We start from the raw sequence: 21,258 nt of genomic DNA on the forward strand, positions 1-21,258 counted from the left end.
CTGAGGACGTGAACAGGGGCCTGTTTCAGAAAGGAGGTTAAGTGAAAACACTGAGTATGTTAACCCTGAAATGAGGGAAACTCTGGGTTTTCCGTTTCAGAAAGGGGGGTATATCAAACCCGAGAAAGCAGAGTAAGTCAAGCCCGTTTCTGAAAGAGAGGTAACTTATACTCAGAGTCAGTTACCATGGTAACTTACTCTGTGAACCTAACCTGGTCGGGAGCAGGTTTTCTTCTGTAAACCCAGAGTTTCTTGCGGTCTCCTCCCCTTTTTTAAAGAGGAAGTGCTGTTTAAACACCAACAATAATACTAAAATGTATTTACACATTCTTTAAGGAATATATATATATTGTTTGTCCATGGTTTAATTGACTAAATCTGTTTTGCAGCACTTTGCCAAAAAATAAAAGGATTAAAACATTTGCTAAACTTTTATTTGATTACCACTGTTTTGGATAATATATTTCTATTAAATCATTGAAAAAATTGTAATAAAATTTAATAAGTTATTCATGATAAAAAATAAGATGTCAATCATAATCATAATCAATTATTGAAGTTAGTTGATATTATGTTTTATTGAACAAATGTTTAATTTATTTAACTGTCATTTTAACTGATGAAAATAATAACCGTAATTTAATAATGCAGTTTATATATTTAACAATTGTTTAATACCATAAACCGTGATATTTTCTGAGACGGTTCTCATACTCTGAAACTCTCATACGTTACAACCCCACAGGGGGGAATCGCCCACCCCACCCCCGCTGTTAAACAAGTTACTCAGCAACTTTTACTCATGTTTTAAATTAACTACTTTTTACTTGAGTAGATTTTTTAGACTGGTATTTTTACTTTTACTTAAGTAAAAATGTATCAAAGTAATAGTAGACTACTTTAGGTTGAATAACATTCTTCCAGTTTCACCTCTGATATTATAACAGTTACTCTAAAATAGTTATGAATTATTAACAACAAATGACATCTTCAACGGTGTAGTTAGATTAATGTAATAATTACTATCTCTAGAAAGTATTGGTCTACATATTTCTAATTCCTATATCAACCTCAACCACTTGATTAATACAAGGAGGAGAGACAAGAAACTGCACTTTTAATGCTTTCAAATTAACAATACAATTGCATGAATTATTCTTGAATTGATCAAAGTGTGTAGAGGGAGAAGGTTATATAAAAATATACCTTTTAAAAATGTATGCTAAATCCACTATTGTTTTATACTGAATTGGTCTATAGTTTATGCAGTAGCCTATTTAATGTAATTGCATCATATTTTATTTTAAATTAAAGAAGAATTAAGAGTAATCCCTTTAATTAAATTACAATATTTAGATTACTTAGTAATTAATTATACCCAACACCTCTTTTTGTCTGGCGCTGTTGCCATGGTGACTCGTAATATCTGCGCTCCATTGATAATGGCTTTTTATAGCTGTGGTGCACGTGCTTAACTCAGAGTCAGTCAACTCAGAGTTGATTGAACTAACTCATTTCAGCTGTTCTGTAACCGAAAACTCTGAGTTTCCCATCTCAGGGTAAGTCAACTCTGAGTTCAAGCTTTAACTCAGAGTTGGTTGAACCTCCTTATTGAAACGGGCCCCAGCTCCAGATTGTCCTGAGAACATCACACCACAGGTTACCAATGACATCTTGAAATTATAGTTACGATATGGTGTGAATGCAGCATAAGCTTGTTTTTTGTTTCAGGAGGCACTGTAAAATATTTTACTTTTTGTTTGTGGAGCTGTGTGTTTACAAATCTTCATCTGCATAGAAATGCACTGATGATGTGTGTCTGCATGTGTCATGATGTGGTTTTGTGTTTTGTCAATTTGTATTCAGTTGTTCCCTGTCTAGTTATTATCCCAGGTGTTTCTCATTTCTCACGCCCCCTTGTTACCTTGCCTAGCTCGTTTGTCCCTATTATTTAAGCCCTGTGTTCCTGCCTTGTCTTTGTGAGTTCTTGTTTAATGTCGAGTGGTTTGTTCCTGAGTCTAAAGTCTAGTCTGTTGAAGTCTGTAGTCTGTTTGAGTTTTGAGCGTGTTAAATAAAACGTGTGCTGCACTTGGATCCAACTTCTCCTTTCTTCAACCGCACTACCACCGTCACAGCATGAGTAAGGTGCGTGTAGGTATGCAAATACATAGCCTATGTCAAAAGGCTGGTAGGAATATGGTATCATTGCATTTAGACCGAATTGGATGAAATTGTTTTTTTTTTTTTTTTTTTTATTGTCTAAAGACTTCCACAGAAGATATACGTAGGCTACATGTTTATACACAACTATCATTGATAGCTATCAGGATCTGAAGACGGTTCCAACCAGTATAACAAAAAGTGTTTATAAAACAAATTGCCGACCCTACCTCTAACTAAACTTTGTGTTATATGACAGCTGAAATTGTGTTAGTGGAATGTGTAATTAATATACAATTATTATACCAGCAAAATAATTTACAGGTAACGTTCCACTACTCTTGTATAAGAAAATTGTGATAATGCACTGTATGTGTAATATTTGGCTCACTTTAGAAACTTGCAGAAGAAAAAGAACAATACTTTGGTAGTTTTTAACCAATTTCTGTTTATATGAGTAGCTTTCATTTTTCAGCTAATCTTTTCATTCATAAGTGCATACCTGTACTTTGTTTTGTGCCTCTTTTGTTTATTTTCTGCTCTCACGTCACAGCATGGGAAGACATATTGTGTAACACCATGACTACCAACAAATAGTTCCTGGTGAAAGACATTTTTGCGATGTGGCATCCTACACTCCCCCTCTGACCACGGCTGTCCGTCTGAAACCACCTCGCCATGGTCATTGTCCAAATGAAATACACAGGCTGACCTCAAGCCAGACCACATTTCACACCAGCAGAGTCGACAACGCTCTTGGCCTCTCAATGGGTAATTGCCTGTATCAACAACAGTCTAGTTTAACACAATGAAACACTGAACTCTGAGGGTCTTTAAAGACATTGAACTTGAGCATCTGAACTCTGCATTGCTGACAAAGTGTGCCAAATAATGCAACCATGAGATTTTGCTTGCATTGAGATTGCTCTTCCACTTTTTGAATTACAAATATAATTAGTTAGGCTATACAATGAATAAATATGGATAATAATTGGCTGCATATTTCTGCATTACTAAAACAAATACAACAGGCAAATCCAGTATAGAGCTATAACAAAACTAAACTAAACAAAGTTTTGCTGCCATCTATTGGCACAATAGCTGCATCCTAAGAATTAAAGAGCTCCTTGAAAATCCTAATGATTTTCAGCCCTGCAACTACTTCACATAGCTGCATGTTTTTTACACAAACCTTTATATCTTTCAAACCATTTTATATAATCTATGCCATTTGGATATATTGTGGATACTGTTGATAATAGCTTTTATTTTCTGTTGTGTGTTGTTTTTAATTTGACACAGCAACTCTTTTTTTTTTTTATGTCAATTGGCTTTATCCACAGCTGCACTACTTCCTGAACTTAAGCCAGCTCCTTGTTTCCTGTCTGCCATTATTAGCCAAACTTGATTAATTCAGGTGTGTCTGATTATTGTTGCCGTGACTACTGAGGTCAGGCACACCTGGATTAATCAATTTGTCCAATAATGGCAGACAGGAAACAAGGAGCTGGCTTAAGTTCAGGAAGTATCAATGAACAACATCAATGAAAAGTTTCAGTCTGGATTCAGGCCGCATCATAGCACTGAAACTGCTAAGAGAGAGATTGGATGACGCATAATTTTCTTCTATTAAATCCAGACAAGACAGAGGTAATACTTATCGGTTCTAAAAAACGTCCACAAAACCTTTCGCAGCACGATTTTAACATATTAGGATGCCCTGTTACTTTATCCACTACAGTGAAAAACCTGGGTGTTCTATTAGACTGCAACCTGTCTTTTGAAAAGCATATTTCATATGCTTCAAAAACAGCCCTTTTCCACATTAGAAACATTGCTAAGCTACGTAACATGCTATCTGTCTCTGATGCAGAAAAGTTAGTTCATGCATTCATGACCTCGAGACTAGATTACTGTAGTAATGCTTTATTAGCCGGTTGTCATGCATCATCAATAAACAAGCTACAGTTAGTCCAAAATGCAGCTGCTAGTTCTCACTAGGTCAAGAAAATATGATCATATAACACCGATTCTATCATCACTTCATTGGTTACCTATAAAGTTCCGTATTAATTACAAGGTATTGCTTTTGACTTATAAAGCTCTAAATGGTTTAGCTCCAGTCTATTTAACAGATCTTCTATCGCCCTACAATCCATCGCGCTCTTTAAGATCACTAAATTCGAGGCTTCTGGTCATTCCTAGGATATCCATCCACCAAAGGAGGGAGAGTATTTTCACATTTAGCTCCAAAGCTCTGGAAGCCTTCCTGATTGTTCGTTGCTCAGACTCGCTCTCCCAGTTTAAAACTAGACTAAAGATGCATTTATTTAGCCTGGCATTCATATAAATTTTTTATCTTACAGTTACTGTAAATTTGGCCTCTAGTTCATAAACGCCAGAGGAGAACTGGCCCCCGACTGAGCCTGGGTTCTCCCAAGTTTTTTTTTTTCTCCATTGGGTGATTTGATGGAGTTTTAGGTCACCATCGGGTCACTTGATGGAGTCTTTCGGTTTCCTTGCCACTGTTGCCTTTGGCTTGCTCAGTTGGGGATATTCAAATATTCAAATTAAATGACCCATCATTGATCACCTCTACCAATCTTGATTGTCTTTTTTCATGACTAAACAAACACTGTTATGTTGTCTTGATTAATACTGTGAAGCAGCTTTGATAGGCTATACAATCTGTATTGTGAAAAGCGCTATATAGGCTAAATATTGACTTGACTTGACTTGAAGTAGTGCAGCTGTGCATAAAGCCAATGTAGTCCATTCACAGGCTAGGGGTCAGTCAGCTTAGCCAGCCATGCAGAGGGGTAAGTAAGATGAACCATCTGTTCCTTGTCCAAATAATTTTTCATCTGTCCAGATATGTATGCTGAAATGGGAACGCATCAGGCAGGAGAACAAGAATGAGACTTCCTCTGGTAAGTGTCAGAAAATTTATTTTCAAGAGAACATATCAGTGTGTCGTTTTAGGTTTAACTTTTTATTGGATTTGCATAACTCCAGTTTAAACCACTGGGTGTCAGTATCAGAACTTTACATTTAGACTTACATTTTTAGAGACGTTTGTGTAAATGAACAGTCAGAGCAATGAACAAAACAAAACAAAAGTTAGGGCTTATTGTCCATAGACGGTATTGATTTTTTATAGACATGATTATTGTGCATTCAAATTAAGTGCATATATATATATATATATATATATATATATACAACGGGGGAAATCCCATACTCCTAAAAAGGAGAAATATATTTACTGTAGTGTTTCATTCCCTCTATATATATTTAAAAAAACGCAATGTGAATCTCGTATAAGCCCGCTCCGTGTGTAAGGCAACAGAATAAAACGGGTTAGCCTTGAAACTCGTGTGTAGTGCTGTATATACTGCAACTGTAAGAACGATCGCTGGACAGGGGAGGGTAACTTACACATTTGAAATCTGTGTTTTGGAACAGAGCCGTGGATATGGCAGTAATGAAGGCCAGTAGCATCTGGCCGACTGTGAATGGCTGATTGCTGAAGATGTGAGGGTGTGTCCTCTCTCCAGAGACACGTGAGAGTGACGCCGGATTGGACGATCTGTTTGCGGAGGGCGTGGCGTGTGCCTGATCTGAGCCGGAGGAGGACGAGGAGGAGTAGAGCCGGAGAACGAGACACAGGAGGAGGGAGATTACTCTCGTTCCCACCACACCCTGCCAGGCCGAGGAGGACCGACCAACACATAATGTTTCACTCAAGACTTTGAGTGTGTGTTTTACAGTGGAATACTAACTACTCTACAAAACATTGTAGTGAGCACTTATCTGCAGAAAAAAACATCTTAAATTGGTTTGAGAGAACTTTTGCTAATTGGCTGACCAGGCTGGGAGATCTTACACAAGTCGGATTGGTTTGAGTTTTTACAGCAGTGATTTCATCTTAAAGTCAGTTGTTTATACTATGAACAAATAAGACCTTGTATTTTTAATTGACTTTAAAAGAGTTCATTGGAACATAATGTAAGACTATAAACAGTTTCTTCTGTTTTCTCTCATTCCAGCATTTTCCTCTCCAACATCAACCCTTCTGTCTGAAGTGTGAGGGTCATTTAGAATATTGGAGCTCTCTGTCACAAATCCCTTTTCATGAGGAGGCAGAACAAACACAATATATATTATTAATATGGAAGGTTGCAAAAAGGACACTTTTACTAAAATCACAATGATAGACTTAAAACATGTGGTTTAATTGACATTTTAAGTGGTATAAAAACATTTTCAATCAAAGTAAAAGGTGAAGTATACATTTATTCACATGACTCTTAAAGTGGTTGAATAAAATGTCACATCTTTAGACATACACTATTTTTCTTCTAGTATAAGTGATGTGAAACAGATTTAGAGAGAAAACAATGCTCTCATTCACTTAAAATAATCCATTATTGAAATAATTATAAAACACAAACAGAAATCTCATTCATGTGGCCACATTGATATGGTAATTATATTGCTAAGTAAATTACAATGCAGTTCTGTGTAAAGGGCAGAGTAAAATTAGCATAGACAATGCAAGTGGAGATTACAGTCTAGGCTATATTTCTCCATTTTCTGACATACAATTTGTACGTCATTAACTTATATAAATAAACAGATATTCATTGAGCGGCCTGTTGAAATGGACACTTTCATTTGGCTTTGTTTTGTCATGCATTTGTCTCATTTATGCTTAATTCTTCAATGATTGTCACAATAAATTTAAAAAGTCAATCTTTATGACTTGTGTCAACATAGAAAAAAAAATCACAAAGACAATATGCTCAGAGTCAGCTAAACAGCTCTTGTCACCAAACTAACAACAAAATCTATACATTAAAATGTAGGTTTAATATTTCAGACAGTGCATAAGGTGGACACTCAAATCAGTTTGTGTTCTGTGTTGTGATGTTCTGTCCACCTGGTTAAGTATGCTGTACATTTGACAGCTTCAAATGAACCTTTTTCCATTGCCATTTCACATTTTATACTTCATTAGATTATGCATTTACATCCTGAAAACCTATATGTGCAGTTTGTAGATGTGATTGTCATAACAATTTGAATGATCTGAAATGCACATCAGCTGTAGGTTAATGATAAACTTTTCTAACCACCAATTATTTCATTTAAGTACAGTAACATTTTCCAGTCAGAAGTCACCCCCAGAATAGATGCTCATCCTGCATGCTGGTTAATTTGAACCTGGAGCCAACCAGGTGCACATTCATTGCAGGGGAGTGTTGGGCCAGGACATTATCCCAGAGTGGGATACCATCCCGAATGAAGAAGAAAACGAAGCAGAAGAAGAAATAAGAACAAAATCTTCTTGCACCTGGAATCTTCTCTAGGACCGCCTGTCTCCATTTTTAGTCTTGAGAACAACTAAGACCACCATGGCAGGGATTAGGCATATGGGGGTCATGACAAGGGCAAGGATGATGCCGGGAGGGGGGTCCCTCAGTGCCTCTGTGGGGCATTCTTGAAAATAGGCGGTGTGGATTACCACAAACATGTTTTCAACAAACGTATTCGGCCAGGGAATCAGCAGACATTCAGCAGCAATCTCAGTACACACAGTGAAATTGTTGTATGCACTGCCAGAGAAACAGACAGAAAGAAAGTCACCAATAACTATCAAGCACATACAGTTTTATATGGCATTTGATAATGAATCCTTAGAAAGTACCTTTTTACTCTCTCCAAAGAACACCAGTCAGTACTGTTTATAGATCCCATAGACACATTGAAATGATATGTACAAACGTGCACCAGAAATTCATAGCATTCTTGAGTTTTCAATGAACTGTTCACACAATATGAACAGTATGCTTCACAGATGCTCATGTTAGCACAGCCTGTGATGTAAATGAAATAATAACAGTGAGTGATTTAAGTCATGTGAATTATCCTGTCATAATGTCGTTTTGCATAATGTATCTTTTAGGTGTCACAGTCAAGTTGATATAAATAAAGTTGGCAATTATCTCTTAAGCTATTTTGACAAGTAGCCTACATACCAAATGTTCCCCCATCTCCAAGGCCAGGATCTAAAAAAATATAAGTACATCTTATATCATCATTAAATTCATCCTACATCATATTCTAGATTAACCGTTTGTGACATCTTCATCCTTCAAGCACAGACTTCTCATGCACTGCATATAGTGTCTAATTCAGGTTACATGAAAGATAAAAGTTATAGCTGAAGCTGAAGTATATCGACGCACACAAAACTTACCACAGAGAAAAGACAGAAAGACGCCAAAGAAGCTGAAGGTTACCCTCATATCAGAGCAAACGAACGCTGGCGAGATGATCGAAACCCGCCACTGAATGTGCCTGAACTTTTACACCAAAGAGCGCGAGGCATAACAGGAAACGCGGCGGGTGGAAGCGTGATGCGCCGTATCCACATGTGGAACCGGGGTTACCAGATGTTCAGATTTAGAAAGCTGCTGACCGAAAAAGCTTTAATTTTCCCACGTAATAATGCTCCACCCCCCCCCCCCCCCCCACTCTCTCTCTCTACCCCCATCCTCTCCCTCCAACTCTCTCTCTCTCCGCCCTCTCTCTATCCCTCCCTCCATCTCTCTCTCTCCCTCTCCCCCTCTTGTCAGACTGGAACAAAGGGGAACTAAAACTTTTATACAATTTTAATACTAAATACAATACTAAGAACTAAATACAATTTTCAATTCAATTAAGGAGGCATACAATCCATTAATTAGCCATATTAAAGCTCCCGTTCTTCGTGATCCCATTTTTCAAACTTTAGTTAGTGTGTAATGTTGTTGTTAGAGTATAAATAATATCTGTAAAATTATAAAGCTCAAAGTTTAATGCCAAGCATTGCCAAGGCTATATCTAATGCACCTGTACGTACAGCTCATAGCCAATCATTTCAATTATACAAGATGACGTATGTAGAGCGAAATAAATTAGACAAAGAAGATGATGGGTCAGTGATTTATCTACGTTCTAATCTACTTAGAACACTATTTTAGGATGCATCGATAAGGTAACTTCACGTCTGCTGCCATGTTTGATCCGTAGGTATAAACAAACTGGCGTGTCGCATAGACATGGTTTTTTTTTTTTTTTTTTTTTTTTTTGCATAGACATGGTCATGGTCATTTCTTTTCTTCCTTGTAGGCCAGAACGAGAATTCCTTAGATTTCCACGACGCATGCGCGAAAACTGCGATCTGCTTACACCAGCTTAGATCGCAATTCTCGCGCATGCGTCGTGGAAATCTATAAGGAAGTCTCGTTCTGGCCTACAAGGAAGAAAAGAAATAGTCGAATAAACTCGTTATTTTTGTTTGTTTTTTTGCACAAAAAGTATTCGCGTCGCTTGATAAACATATAGTTGAGCCACGGTAGTCACTTGGGATATTTAAACATTTTCTTCATTGACTTTTTGGGCCGTCAAGAGGCAGTCCCTTAGGAGCCAATGTGGTAGTTATACACAGCTCTCAAATTTAATCAAAAATATCTTCATTTGTGTTCCGAAGACGAACGAAGGTCTTACGGGGTTGGTACAGCATGGGGGTGAGTAATTAATGACTTAATTTTCATTTTTGGGTGAACTAACCCTTTAATAAAATCGCGCTACGTAAAGGGGGAAACCCAGGCCATTACAAAACTCTTAATGTTTATACCTACTTGTGTCTCACAACAATCCTTCACAAGTAAGCTGTTATTGCCTCATTCTTGCTCATTTGGAGTTGGGCAGTATTGTAATTCTTAAATGTGTTTTTGACAAAGAACCTCTTCATGTGAGTAATCAGCTCAGGAATCGGGACTAAGTTACACGGCTCTGCTGTATTTTTCTGATTCACTTAAACGAAACAGAAGGGCAGCTAGCTCACAAAGGACTGCAGACCTGATTTGTGGTGCTCACTAAATTACACAAGGTTTCTTTCTAGCTAGACTTGTTTTATTCACTAATGTTTTCAGTGGCAAATTTTGCTTTTTGTTCCATTTGCCTAAAAGGTAGGATAGCATTTTTTAAAAACATTCTAGTGAAAACATTGTTCAAAATGACCAACTTTTTATAAAGTTTTTAGAGGTCTAAGTTTCCCAGCGGGCACTAGACATGGACAACTCCAAAAAAAAAAAAAAAACATTACAAGATCAGTCATTACAAACCAGTTTGAAGTTATTCGGTCATACGTGTGCACAAAAGTTCTAATTGAGAATTAACAGGTTTAGATGTTGATGTTTTATTGAAAATAACAGCTTGAGTCACCATTTTGGTGATCAGTGTTTGCTTTAGTTGGGTTTCTCTTGACCTTAACATTAGTTGTTGTCTGGTTGTTGTAACTATGCTTGTCATGGCCAGAACAGCCAGAGAAAATGTGATCAGGGAATGTTGGCTATTTGTTGGTGATACAGCTATAATCATCAAATACACTGATGTCATCCAAAAGCTAATCTTTGATAGATGTTATTAATTTTACAATAAACCTGCAATAGGTTTAGTAGTCCAGGATGAGATACAGCAGTTCTATAATTAGATATTCTGAAGGATTAAAAAAACGCCGGGTTGTCATCTGCCGTCGTCTTTTCATAGCAGCACTCAAACTACACAAAACGATACCGACAAGGTGTACAAACTACAAGATATTTGGTCAAGAGGCCTTACAGCGCAAGAAAACTCTTTCTCACATAAATAAACGCGAGAAATTCGTGCAAGTGATTACGAGATTTTTTCGTTTTTACCATCTGCACTGTGATTTGCTGCCATGGATTTGTTCCACCTTGAGTGGTGCAGTATGAAATCACGTTGAAAAACACAGAAACGAGTTAGCATTTTAGATCTTCTGGTTCCATCGTCTCGAAGTCAATAGGTTTGTTGGTTAAAGTGCTGAAATAAGGTGAATGTGGTGAAGACAAGACACGTTCATGTTTTATGACATAAAATCATTATCCCAAGCTGTTGCGTGTCTTGATAAAGGCGGAACTAACAAGTGGCTAAATGGGACAACAGAGCCTGCCGAGGAGATTAAAAGGCATCACACCGAAAAGGGAATCTCAGTCCCCCTTTACAGCATTATAATTGTGCTCTTACACTTTATCTGTTGTGCAATACAACAAGTTGGAACTAATCTAGCCAATCACAGTGCAGATGGTATAAACGTAAAAACGTTGAAATCATATTCATAATTTTCTCACGTGAGAACGTTTTTTTTTTTTTGCTGTTGGTTTGCTTTGGTTACCTCTTGACCAAGGCTGTATCTGAAATCGCATTCTTCCCTATACAGTTGGTGAAAAATGGTATGTCAAACGACAAAAGATGTATGTCCAAATTCAAAGTGGCCTACTCATAAACGAGTAACGTTAGTTGTATTCATAAATGAGTAGCGGATACAGATTTTAATGTCTTGTGGATTGTGCACCTTGTCAGCATTATAGTATGCATGCGCACTGCAATGGCAAGATTACGACAAATGACAAGAATCCTAGTTGTGTAGTGTGAGCTCCACAGCAATTCAGGTAGTCAACAGTCCTGTGTGAGCTTGCTCTTAGTTGAGTTGTGGTGAGTAGTAGAGGGAACTTTAAGAAAGAGGAAAAGATAACTGAGCGTCATGAAACTCCCTCTTATTTTAATGGAAATGTTTCTGCATATATAAGAACTGCTTCTCAGTTCTAGTCTCAGCTCATGTTATTGTAAAGCTCTGTGTTGTTTAAAGGATAGCTGTTTCCCTGAGGCGCGGATCTTTTCTGAGCCGAGCACACCCAGGCCAGATGCACATCTGCAAACGGGTCTCCCCCTTTAAAAAAAACACTCTGTTTCTCTCAGGTTGATTCCTCGTCGGCTCAGTGGTTTTGATTTATTTGCATTTTTCGCATCTGTTTCCAAACAGGAAACATAAGTGAACATTTAGAGGCAGAGCAGGGCGGCTTCATGGAACGGACACTTTTAAGAATAACTGGGTCATATTAAACAGATCGAGTTCGGGAAACGATATAATCAAAGTTTGCCATCTGTGCTCGAAGGGCTGCACTTTTGGTTTAAGACCAGCTGTGATTGAAACAAACTCTCAACTCACTCACTTCAAAGTAAGAGAAAGGGGCGAATCCGACTGAGGGCTGGAACAGTTTATGTAATACTTCTGTGTTTTTGGATCTCATGTTGACCATGTGAGTTTGTCTTCAATCGGTACCAATAGAGTTTACTCTACAGGAAACCATTTAGTGTAGTAGGCCTACTGTCTTTTTTAATTAAGTTTTGATCCTTCAAGATTTTTTTCCCTTTCCGTCACTTTAAGTCAATGCTTCCCCGCCATTGACGAAATTTTCCCGCTTTCCGTGTTTTCACTGTTATAAGGTAGGGGGCGCTATGAAACATCTTCTGAAAGAGTAGCCTACTGAATCTCCTGATCAAAACAAAGGTGAAAAAAAGTGTAATATAATCATATGTATATGTAAATCATGTAAATATGAAGAGTTCAGATGCAAAAGCCTCTAAGTGCCATTTGAAATTTTCTTCTAGAATGGTCATTTTTATCAAGCTTGTATATTTAAGTTCAGTGATTTCACTTAAATTGCAATGATAATTACCTATTAATTGTTATTTAAGTGAAATTACTGAACTTAAATATACAAGTTTGACAAAAATCATCATTAAAGAAGAAAATTTCAAATGGCATTTAGAGGCTTTTGCATCTGAACTCTTCATATGTAGATCATCAACAATAAACAGCATAAAACTGCCTAACATTACTGAATGAAATGTCGACCCAGGATAAGGACTGTAAAGCTTTGGGGGTGTTGATGGACTCGATCTAGTCCATCTATATTTTGATCATCGTTCTGAATTCGATCTGGACAAAGTCTTTGACAAAATCGTTATTTTCTCAGCTTTTTGCTCAAAATTTTGCCTTTTTAAACGTCCTACAATACCGCAGGACTGCAAAAAGAGTGGATCACGATCCTGTGAAGCATTGCAAATGACATGACAGTCTCCCTACAACATCAAACAATATATATTTTAAAAATGTATATTTTTGCAATAAGCGTCACATATATTTTTACTTGGAATTAATGACTTATTGTTATAGTTTTAATTTACTGTTTTGTTTTATTCAGTTGCCATCCACAAAGCTATTCATGGGATAGGCATTTCGTAGCCTACATATGAGTTTTTCTATCTTAAAATAATTTTTTACTTCAAACTAAAGTTGTTAAGATTTAATTTAGAGCTGGTTGGTTTGGTTTGGTTTATATTAAAGAAATGCTTTTTAGAGCTTTAGATTTTAAGGTAGAATCAAATATTTCTTTAATAAATAACTCTTAAGAGGTGAGAATGAAGACCAAATAAGGACTTTCCTTTGTATGTGTATTTATGAAAGCAAACAACAGAGAAAGACAAAATTTATTTATGTGAATATGCTTTAGCTAGCATGCCGTGCTGTAAACGTCACGTGTGTGACACTCACAGAACAATGCAGTCTTTGTTTCTGTTTTTGGATCCTTACAACAGGCCAATCTAAATCTCCCCTGTGCCCATGTGTTTATCCAAATATCAAACTAAAGCAGTTGGTTTATTCTTCGTTCCAGAGACTCTCCCATGAATATAAATATTAGGGGGAAAAATCTGATTGAAAGTGTCAACAAAATCTCTCACCGCAGCGTAGAATTGCAAGACAATCTTTACACCATTATTATGCTGTTACTTACAGTATTGCACTGAATTGTCTGCTATTCTTTGTTATACGCGTGGCATATATCAGCTGCTCAAAATGGACTCAACTGAATACAACTTCACAGTATGGTTTATTTGGACATACAACTCAGAAAAACAAAAAAATTATTTATATTAAAATCATATTTCTACAGCTGTATCCCTCACCTGCTCTGGTGTAGGCAGTGGCTCTGGTGTAGGCAGTCGGTAGAGTTGATGCAGTCGGCCTCTAGGGCACAGAGGACAAATATATTTTTTATAAAAGACAGAGCATGGGTTTACAAAAATTTTTTTTTTGGTAGACAATAGAATTCTTGAATAGGACTTTTAAAATGTGCATATTTTTTTCAGGAAAAAAATTCAACACCACTCACCGCATCATGTTTCTGTTCTTTTTGTACCTGGGTCTGCAGAGTTGAGACCATTAGATACAGACAGACTATAATGAAAAAGAAACTTTGTGTTATACACATGAATCACACTTAAATTCAAAAACGCACAGGCATTTATTCATCATTATAAGACCAGCGATTCCAGCATTAGGGGAATATTGACAGGCATGGAAAAAGATGCAGGAAGGGAGGAGATGAAGGGAGATGAAGTGCACATCCTCCCTTTGTCTTGTCCAGTTGGATCATTAAAGTCATTTCCTCAGAAGTGTTCTAATCCCTTATTTATCTATATCTACCAAAACAGAAATTTAAAGCATAATTCTGAAGAGGTCAACAGCCTCATTTATCTACACGATATTCCATTAGGCTTTTCTTGGTCACGAGGGCAAAAATGTAAAATATGGCTACATTTAAAATACAATTCAATATGATATATATTGTCCATTGAACTGTTTCTAATGAAAAATTTACAACAATAATTCCGGCGTGATCTCTAGTATATTTCTGGTATCGCCACTAATGTTATATTTTTCAATTATATTTTTATATTGATACATTTAGACTACTATATATGAAGAGTTCAGATGCAAAAGCCTCTAAATGCCATTTGAAATTTTCTTCTTTAATGATGATTTTTATCAAACTTGTATATTTAAGTTCAGTAATTTCACTTAAATAACAATTAATAGGTAATTATCATTGTCATATAGGTGAAATTACTGAACTTAAATATACAAGTTTGATAAAAATCATCATTAAAGAAGAAAATTTCAAATGGCATTTAGAGGCTTTTGCATCTGAACTCTTCATATATATATATATATATATATATATATATATATATATATGTATATGTATACGTACACACACACACACACACACACACACACACACTACATTAGAGTTCACATCAGAATTGTTGTTCAATTTCTTTTAATTAGAAACAGTTCAAATTAAATGTTTAGACCATTTTCTCTTGGAGAATGCCTCTGATTTTAAGTTCCAAGCACATAAAAACAAACTTTTATTCTGAAGGTTCAGATCTTACCCCAAAACAGAAGAGTCCCATGTGGTTTTGAAGCTATAGACATGAGCGCCATTATGCTTTAATCCTGGGATCCTGTCTGTCTATCCACCTCAGCTTGCACACATCACATGTATGAGCTCTTCAACAGGAAGACTCTATTAAAACAACAGGATGTGCTCATTTCCTTAAAGGGGTGGTGAATTCATACATGGAGAGACATTACAGATAGAGTGGGCTGTCTAATATATCCCAATGTTGCCATCATTTTTCTCCCTGAATTTCCCTTGAACTCATATTCTCCCTTGCCCCCTCTCACTCTTAGGATTTATCTGCATTGTGTACATGGACCTTTCTAATGATTTATGCCCGCCATTTTAGGCATTTTTCTTTTTGTGTTTTAATAATTCCTGATTATTCAAATCACTTTTCAATCTCTACCAAACATTTCTGGCTCTTCCAAACATACTGATACTAAAGTGTGTGGGGATACATAAAGTCAGTGTGTTTGTCACTGCACACCTTTGTATAACAGCATTTTTGTCGTTTGTGTACATTCATTTGTGGGTGTCGTATGTATGTTTTTCCTCTACAGTAACACCACTCGAGAGTGGAAGGACTTCAAAATCAACAAAGTATGACCCCGATTTTACTTTTAGCCAACTTGAGTTTAATTCATTTGTTCATCATGTAGTGTAGAGTATGACCGATTGGCATTTATTCAGAACTGAGGAAACAGTGCGGAAATGAAAGAATCTGAGGGTTGTTCCATAAAGGCCGCTTAGAAAAGGGGGGATTAAAGTCCTTACACCTGACTTGAATGAACCGAACTAATCAGCTAATCACCATAACACGAGAGAAAGGCTGGCAGCGTCTGAATCCATTCACTCTCAGAAAAAAGGTACGAAAGCACTGGGGCGGTACCTTTTCAAAAGGTATGTACCTAAAGGGTTCGTACCTTCATGGTACACTTTTGTACCTAAAGGGTGCATATTGGTTAGGGTTGGGTATCGAGAATCGAGTATCGATTGGAATCGGGACTAACTTTTCGTTTTTCCCGGAATCGTTCAAAAGTTAAAATTTCGATTCCTAGTTTCGATATTCACAGTCCGCCGAGCGGAAGAAGAAACCGCTGAACAACACCAACGAAGAAGTGTCTACCGGAAGTGTTGGCATAACCACGCGAGTCGAACATGTGTAGCTTACCTCGGCAGTCCAAAGTGTGGCTTCACTTTTCTAAAAATAACGAAATCTCGGCAAAATGCAAAATTTGTGACAAAAGGAGTATTTGTGAATGGAGTATTTCCTTCAAAAAGACCGTTGGTTAGCAAGGTTAGCTAAACTTTTTTGACCCTGCCTCTCAAAAGAATCGGAATCGAGAATCGTTAGGAACCGGAATCGAAACAAGGAATCGGAATCAGAATCGTTCAAATTCAAACGATACCCAACCCTAATATTGGTACATATTTGTACAATTATGGTACCAATATGCACCCTTTAGGTACAAAAGTGTACCTTTTTGAAAAGGTACAGCCCCAGTGACAGCTTTTGTACCTTTTTTTCTGACAGTGTTCCACCTATGAGGAATTACAATATAAAAACGCTTTTTTGTTGTTGTTGTAATTCTTGAATGAATAATCAAATCTTTTGGTTTCGTAGAGATGCCAAATTCTGTGTGCTTGCTGGATCCACCAGACATCATGCTGAACCCTGTGAGTATGACAGAGTATAACAGGAGGCCTGAAGTATAGGCACATTTATTAGCTATATATTTAAAAGCCTACCTGTGAGGTGCTAATATTGTGTTTTTCCCCTATTATTATTATTGGCTGCAGGATGCTGAAACCCTTCTAGTGCCTTCTCAGTCTGAGACCACATGTGACCAAGTGAGTATTAAGAAATTACAAAAAAAGTGCCTAGAGCACTCAATCAAATAACTTACATTTCTGTTCAGAACCCAGAAAAGATAAAGGGAGTTTACAAGCACTATCTCCTGAAACAAGTTGAAGCTGTAGATGCTGACATACAATATTAAAAAACTCACGATAAAGTTGGAGCGGGAAATCCAACAGCTACAGAAAAATGCGAGTAGAACGGTCATATTTAAAACAATGACCCATACAAACAAAGCTTATCTTCCCCCTATATTGCGTCTGCATGGACAACTAGGCAACACATAATTACATTTTAATAATGACATTTCTTTCAAATATTAAACCCCAACTGGCTTCTGTGGTAGGTCTCACAGTGTTTATTATTGTAGAGTTGAGTAAGCAGCTTCAATCCAGATTGTTTCTTTTAATGTTTCTGGCTGGGATTCGTTTAACCTCAACGGACTCGAGAGGGGGTCTTACACCAGGTGCTTTGGACAGGGAACTCTGCTTCAGTGAGGAGGGGAATGATAAAGACTGATGACAAATCCACCCCCTGAGCATTGGGTCAGAGGAGTGTCTACCCTCGCTATTGACGTACATAGAGCTACACCTCTGCCATTGACGCATGTACACTATGACCACCAGTGGCGTACACTCAGTTCAGCTCAGGAGTGATGCAAGAGGAGAAAGTATCATTCCCTTAGAGTTTATGTGCAAACACACACACACACACACATGCACAGCCACAGATGTACAAGTCAACGTCATCTGGCAATCCCCCCTCTCTCACTCAGCTGGACTTGGTCTGGTGCCCTGTGAAGTTCTGACAACCTAAATTACTTCCACATTTGATTCACATTAGTAAGGAGAGGCTTGTTTTTCACCCTTAATTGGTTTGCTCTGTTTATAAAGCAGATTAAGTTAGAGGGACAGAAAACACAGGGTTTATTTAGCTGTTCAGGATACTTGCATTTCACAAAATTGGAGCTCCAAAAGGCAAAATCTGAAGACATACTTCCTGATGTAATTATATATTTTGCTCATTATAAGAATAAAATTGATTCAAATTCATGCAAAAAAAAAAAAGAAAAAAAAGAATAATACATTCAAAAGACATTTCCCCCCCATTGAAACACATGAAAATGCCCCATCAAGTCTGTTGTCCTGTAATGGGATAAGTCAGTTGTTTTCAAAGTGGGTCACGTGTAGTTTGAATTGAATTTATTGACAGGATAGCCCCTTGAGATGTAACATCTCATTTTCAAGGGGGTCCTAAAAACATAGTTCACGTGGTTCAATCTGTGTAGTCTGATACATGAGACAAATGACTCTTATTAGTCTAATATTTTAATGAATTGTTCAAAAAGACAATCTCAGGAGTTTAGTTTGAATTCTTTAATGAACTCCGAATCTGTGAATATTTAGAGACTGTTCTTCCCCCCCATCTTTTTTATCAAAGGTTATTTGTTTAAAAACTCTTTTAGTTTATTCTTAGCTAAAAACACTTGTGTTTTAAAAATATATGTGCTCATTAATGTATATTTACTTCGTTCAAGTAATAAAGTATTCTCGTGAGTGTATAATATGCCATTGAAAATACATACGGGTAAGGGGTTCTAATGTTGGTCGCAATGTTGCCCCTCCATCTTGAAAGTACATTAGCCAAAGAGGGACATACCCGTTAATTCAAGCTTCGCCTTTCGCGTTTACGTTTGAGTTAACAATCATGGATGAGGTCGAACTGGAAGGCATGTTAATCTTGGACTATATTGGCCACCGTAGGAGTTAAAACGAAATCGGAATTGAACAGAAACTAATATTCACTGGATGGTCATATACCTTTTCACCGCTAGATGGACGTAAAAATCACACAGTGTAGCGGGTCCTATAGCATGAATCAGTTTGGGAACCTTAGGTCATTGAAGAGAGAAAATAATTCTAGAGGAATTTAATGGTAATAATGCCACATTATTATCATATAAAAAATGTGCAAGATTTTCCTTTTGTTTTCATGTTACAACAGCTTGTACACTTTTGCATTTACATGCTTTAAAGCCTCTGTCTGGAGCTGTTTAACACCATTTCAAATGTCACAGTCCTTATGATATTTCATCTCATCCTGTAAACTCCGACCTCAGAGCAAAGAGCCCATCCCTCAGTACCCCCCACACCGGCTGATACTAATCTTCATTTGACGAGCCAAAACCAACATCTGGGTTTACATGGCTCATAATTAAAAACTTTCCACAGATAAGACCTACCTCTTTTGTCAGTCTTTCTGCCTGTGCTTACTTCTGTTGTGAGGTCCAAGATAAACACCTGACTGGCCCAAGAAAACCCCGTTAGGATGGGCCCATTACTGAGATAAGGGTGTGAGGAAAAATTGTGTTACCACTCTATCTATCACATACTGAACTGATGAGCAATTCCACCTCAACCCTACACTGACAAAAGAAGCTACAACCTGCACATTGCCAGACAGTCTTTAGCCAAGTCTGCATAAGCTCAATCACACACACACACACACACACACACAATGTCAGTATCAGAAAGTTTTAATTGTAAAAGAAAAAAGAATCTAGTACTCGGAGACAGTAAACACTATCAGCAATTTATCAGAATTTATACTTGTTAAGGGACAGTTCACCCCAAAATGAAAATGTACTCGCATTTATGTTCCAAACCTGCATGACTTTCTTCTATGAAACACAAAATAAATTAGCTATTTTGAAGAAACAGTTTGGGCATTGACTTCCAATTTATGGACACCCTGAGACAAAATCTTCAAAATGTTCCACAAGAAAGAAATTCATACATTTTGTTTTTGTTTTGTGAACTTGTTTGTCTACATCTACACTATGCCTTTTCTACATGTAGGCTGAGTGTCAAGGTATCACCCTATGCTGGGTATCACAAGCACCAAGCATGCAGCAAAAAAGTGCATGCTCCACTACCGTCCCCCTATAAGCTATTAATCTCCGAAACCAAACCAAATATAAATTGTTACTGCTACAACGACAACAAATGTTTTTTTTTTCTTAGTACCCTAATGCCATAGGGCAGGGAACATATGGGATATTAAGCCAAAAAAATATTGAAAATAAAAATCCCCATGTTGTTTAAAACTTGACTTGAAGTAGTCCACATTCATTTTTATTGCATAGCCTATATGGGCTATACGAGCCTATACTTTCTCATAACATCTCCTTTTGTGTTTCAGGAACGAAAGAAAGTCCGATAGGTTTGGAACAACTTTAACTTCAGTAAGACTTTTTATTTTTGGATAAACTATCGCTTTAAAAAAATAGGACCGAGGTTTAACAGAAAATGGCTATATGGCGACATCTAGCGGTATGAAGTATAAATATCACAACATCTGTCTGTTGAATGCTTTCTTTTATGAATCACACGTGACGTGAGCCAACAAGAAGATAGCAACGTTTAATAGTACAGTAGGCCCTATATTGCTACTGCTATTAAAATAAATAAATAAATAAATAAATAATAGTAGAGTTATAGCGTAGTAATGCAACTACACAAATTCTGAGTCGCATATATACTGTATATATGTACAGTATATATACTGTGTATTGTACATGCATATATATATATATATATATATATATATATATATATACACGTATGTACAATACACATATATGTATATATGCGACTTTGTGTAGTTACTACGCATTATATATGCATGCTGTTTCCCTTGATTCTTCGGAGGAAACACCCCTGCTACATTTGACTGATACATAATACATCTTTGAGATAAATTGGAGATATCTCTAAATTAGAATTATTCCTAGAAAAACTATTATAGATGTCTTTAATTACAATTTCTCCTAGTTAACTCATTTCAGAAAATAGTTTCCAATGGAAGTCAATGTGAGACTATGACTATAGTCAAAAAAGCATTGTCGATATGTCAAAAGTATAGGCCAATTATGACTTGTCAGAATCTTAATTCCAATTACGACAAGTCAAAATTGCAGAATAGATATTTGGAATTTTTCCTAAATTACAACTATAGAGCCAGGGACCCCATTGACTTCCATAGCATGGAAAATAAAATAGCCTGCTATGGACGTCA

At 36.9% G+C, this 21,258-nt stretch overlaps 1 protein-coding gene and 1 long non-coding RNA gene across 3 annotated transcripts; one reads left to right on the forward strand and one right to left on the reverse strand.

Moving 5' to 3' along the window:
• The first annotated feature begins 1,632 nt into the window (after positions 1-1,632).
• Positions 1,633-6,655, forward strand: LOC120489216 (uncharacterized). The gene is made up of 4 exons (XR_016155149.1): positions 1,633-2,145; positions 2,714-2,931; positions 5,033-5,090; positions 5,626-6,655. It is a non-coding gene; the product is annotated as an uncharacterized LOC120489216 (long non-coding RNA).
• Positions 6,437-15,451, reverse strand: ramp2 (receptor (G protein-coupled) activity modifying protein 2). 2 transcript variants are annotated; one of them, XM_039685898.2, is made up of 6 exons: positions 15,313-15,451; positions 14,274-14,311; positions 14,041-14,101; positions 8,202-8,231; positions 7,871-8,039; positions 6,437-7,778 (listed from the first exon to the last, which is right to left on the reverse strand). In XM_039685898.2, exons 1-6 carry the CDS (start codon positions 15,362-15,364, stop codon positions 7,529-7,531), a joined length of 600 nt encoding a protein of 199 aa, XP_039541832.2. In that variant the 5' UTR covers positions 15,365-15,451; the 3' UTR covers positions 6,437-7,528. The 2 variants fall into 2 exon arrangements, with proteins under 2 accessions (XP_039541832.2, XP_039541831.2); XM_039685897.2 differs by having other exon boundaries at positions 14,247-14,311.
• Between the last annotated feature and the right edge of the window lie 5,807 nt (positions 15,452-21,258).

The sequence above is a fragment of the Pimephales promelas genome, chromosome 3 (genome assembly GCF_988280905.1).
Source record: "Pimephales promelas chromosome 3, fPimPro1.hap1.1, whole genome shotgun sequence".
Taxonomy (NCBI): Eukaryota; Metazoa; Chordata; class Actinopteri; order Cypriniformes; family Leuciscidae; genus Pimephales; species Pimephales promelas.

Excerpts from the sequence above, each read along its gene's own strand:
- ramp2 (XM_039685897.2), bottom strand. The coding sequence starts at position 15,364 with ATGGCGCTCATGTCTATAGCTTCAAAACCACATGGGACTCTTCTGTTT. Across the intron at positions 14,312-15,312 it reads TGGGACTCTTCTGTTTTGGG|TCTGTCTGTATCTAATGGTC; the intron begins GTAAGATCTGAA and ends TTTTCATTATAG. Across the intron at positions 7,779-7,870 it reads TCTTTGGAGAGAGTAAAAAG|TGCATACAACAATTTCACTG; the intron begins GTACTTTCTAAG and ends TTTCTCTGGCAG.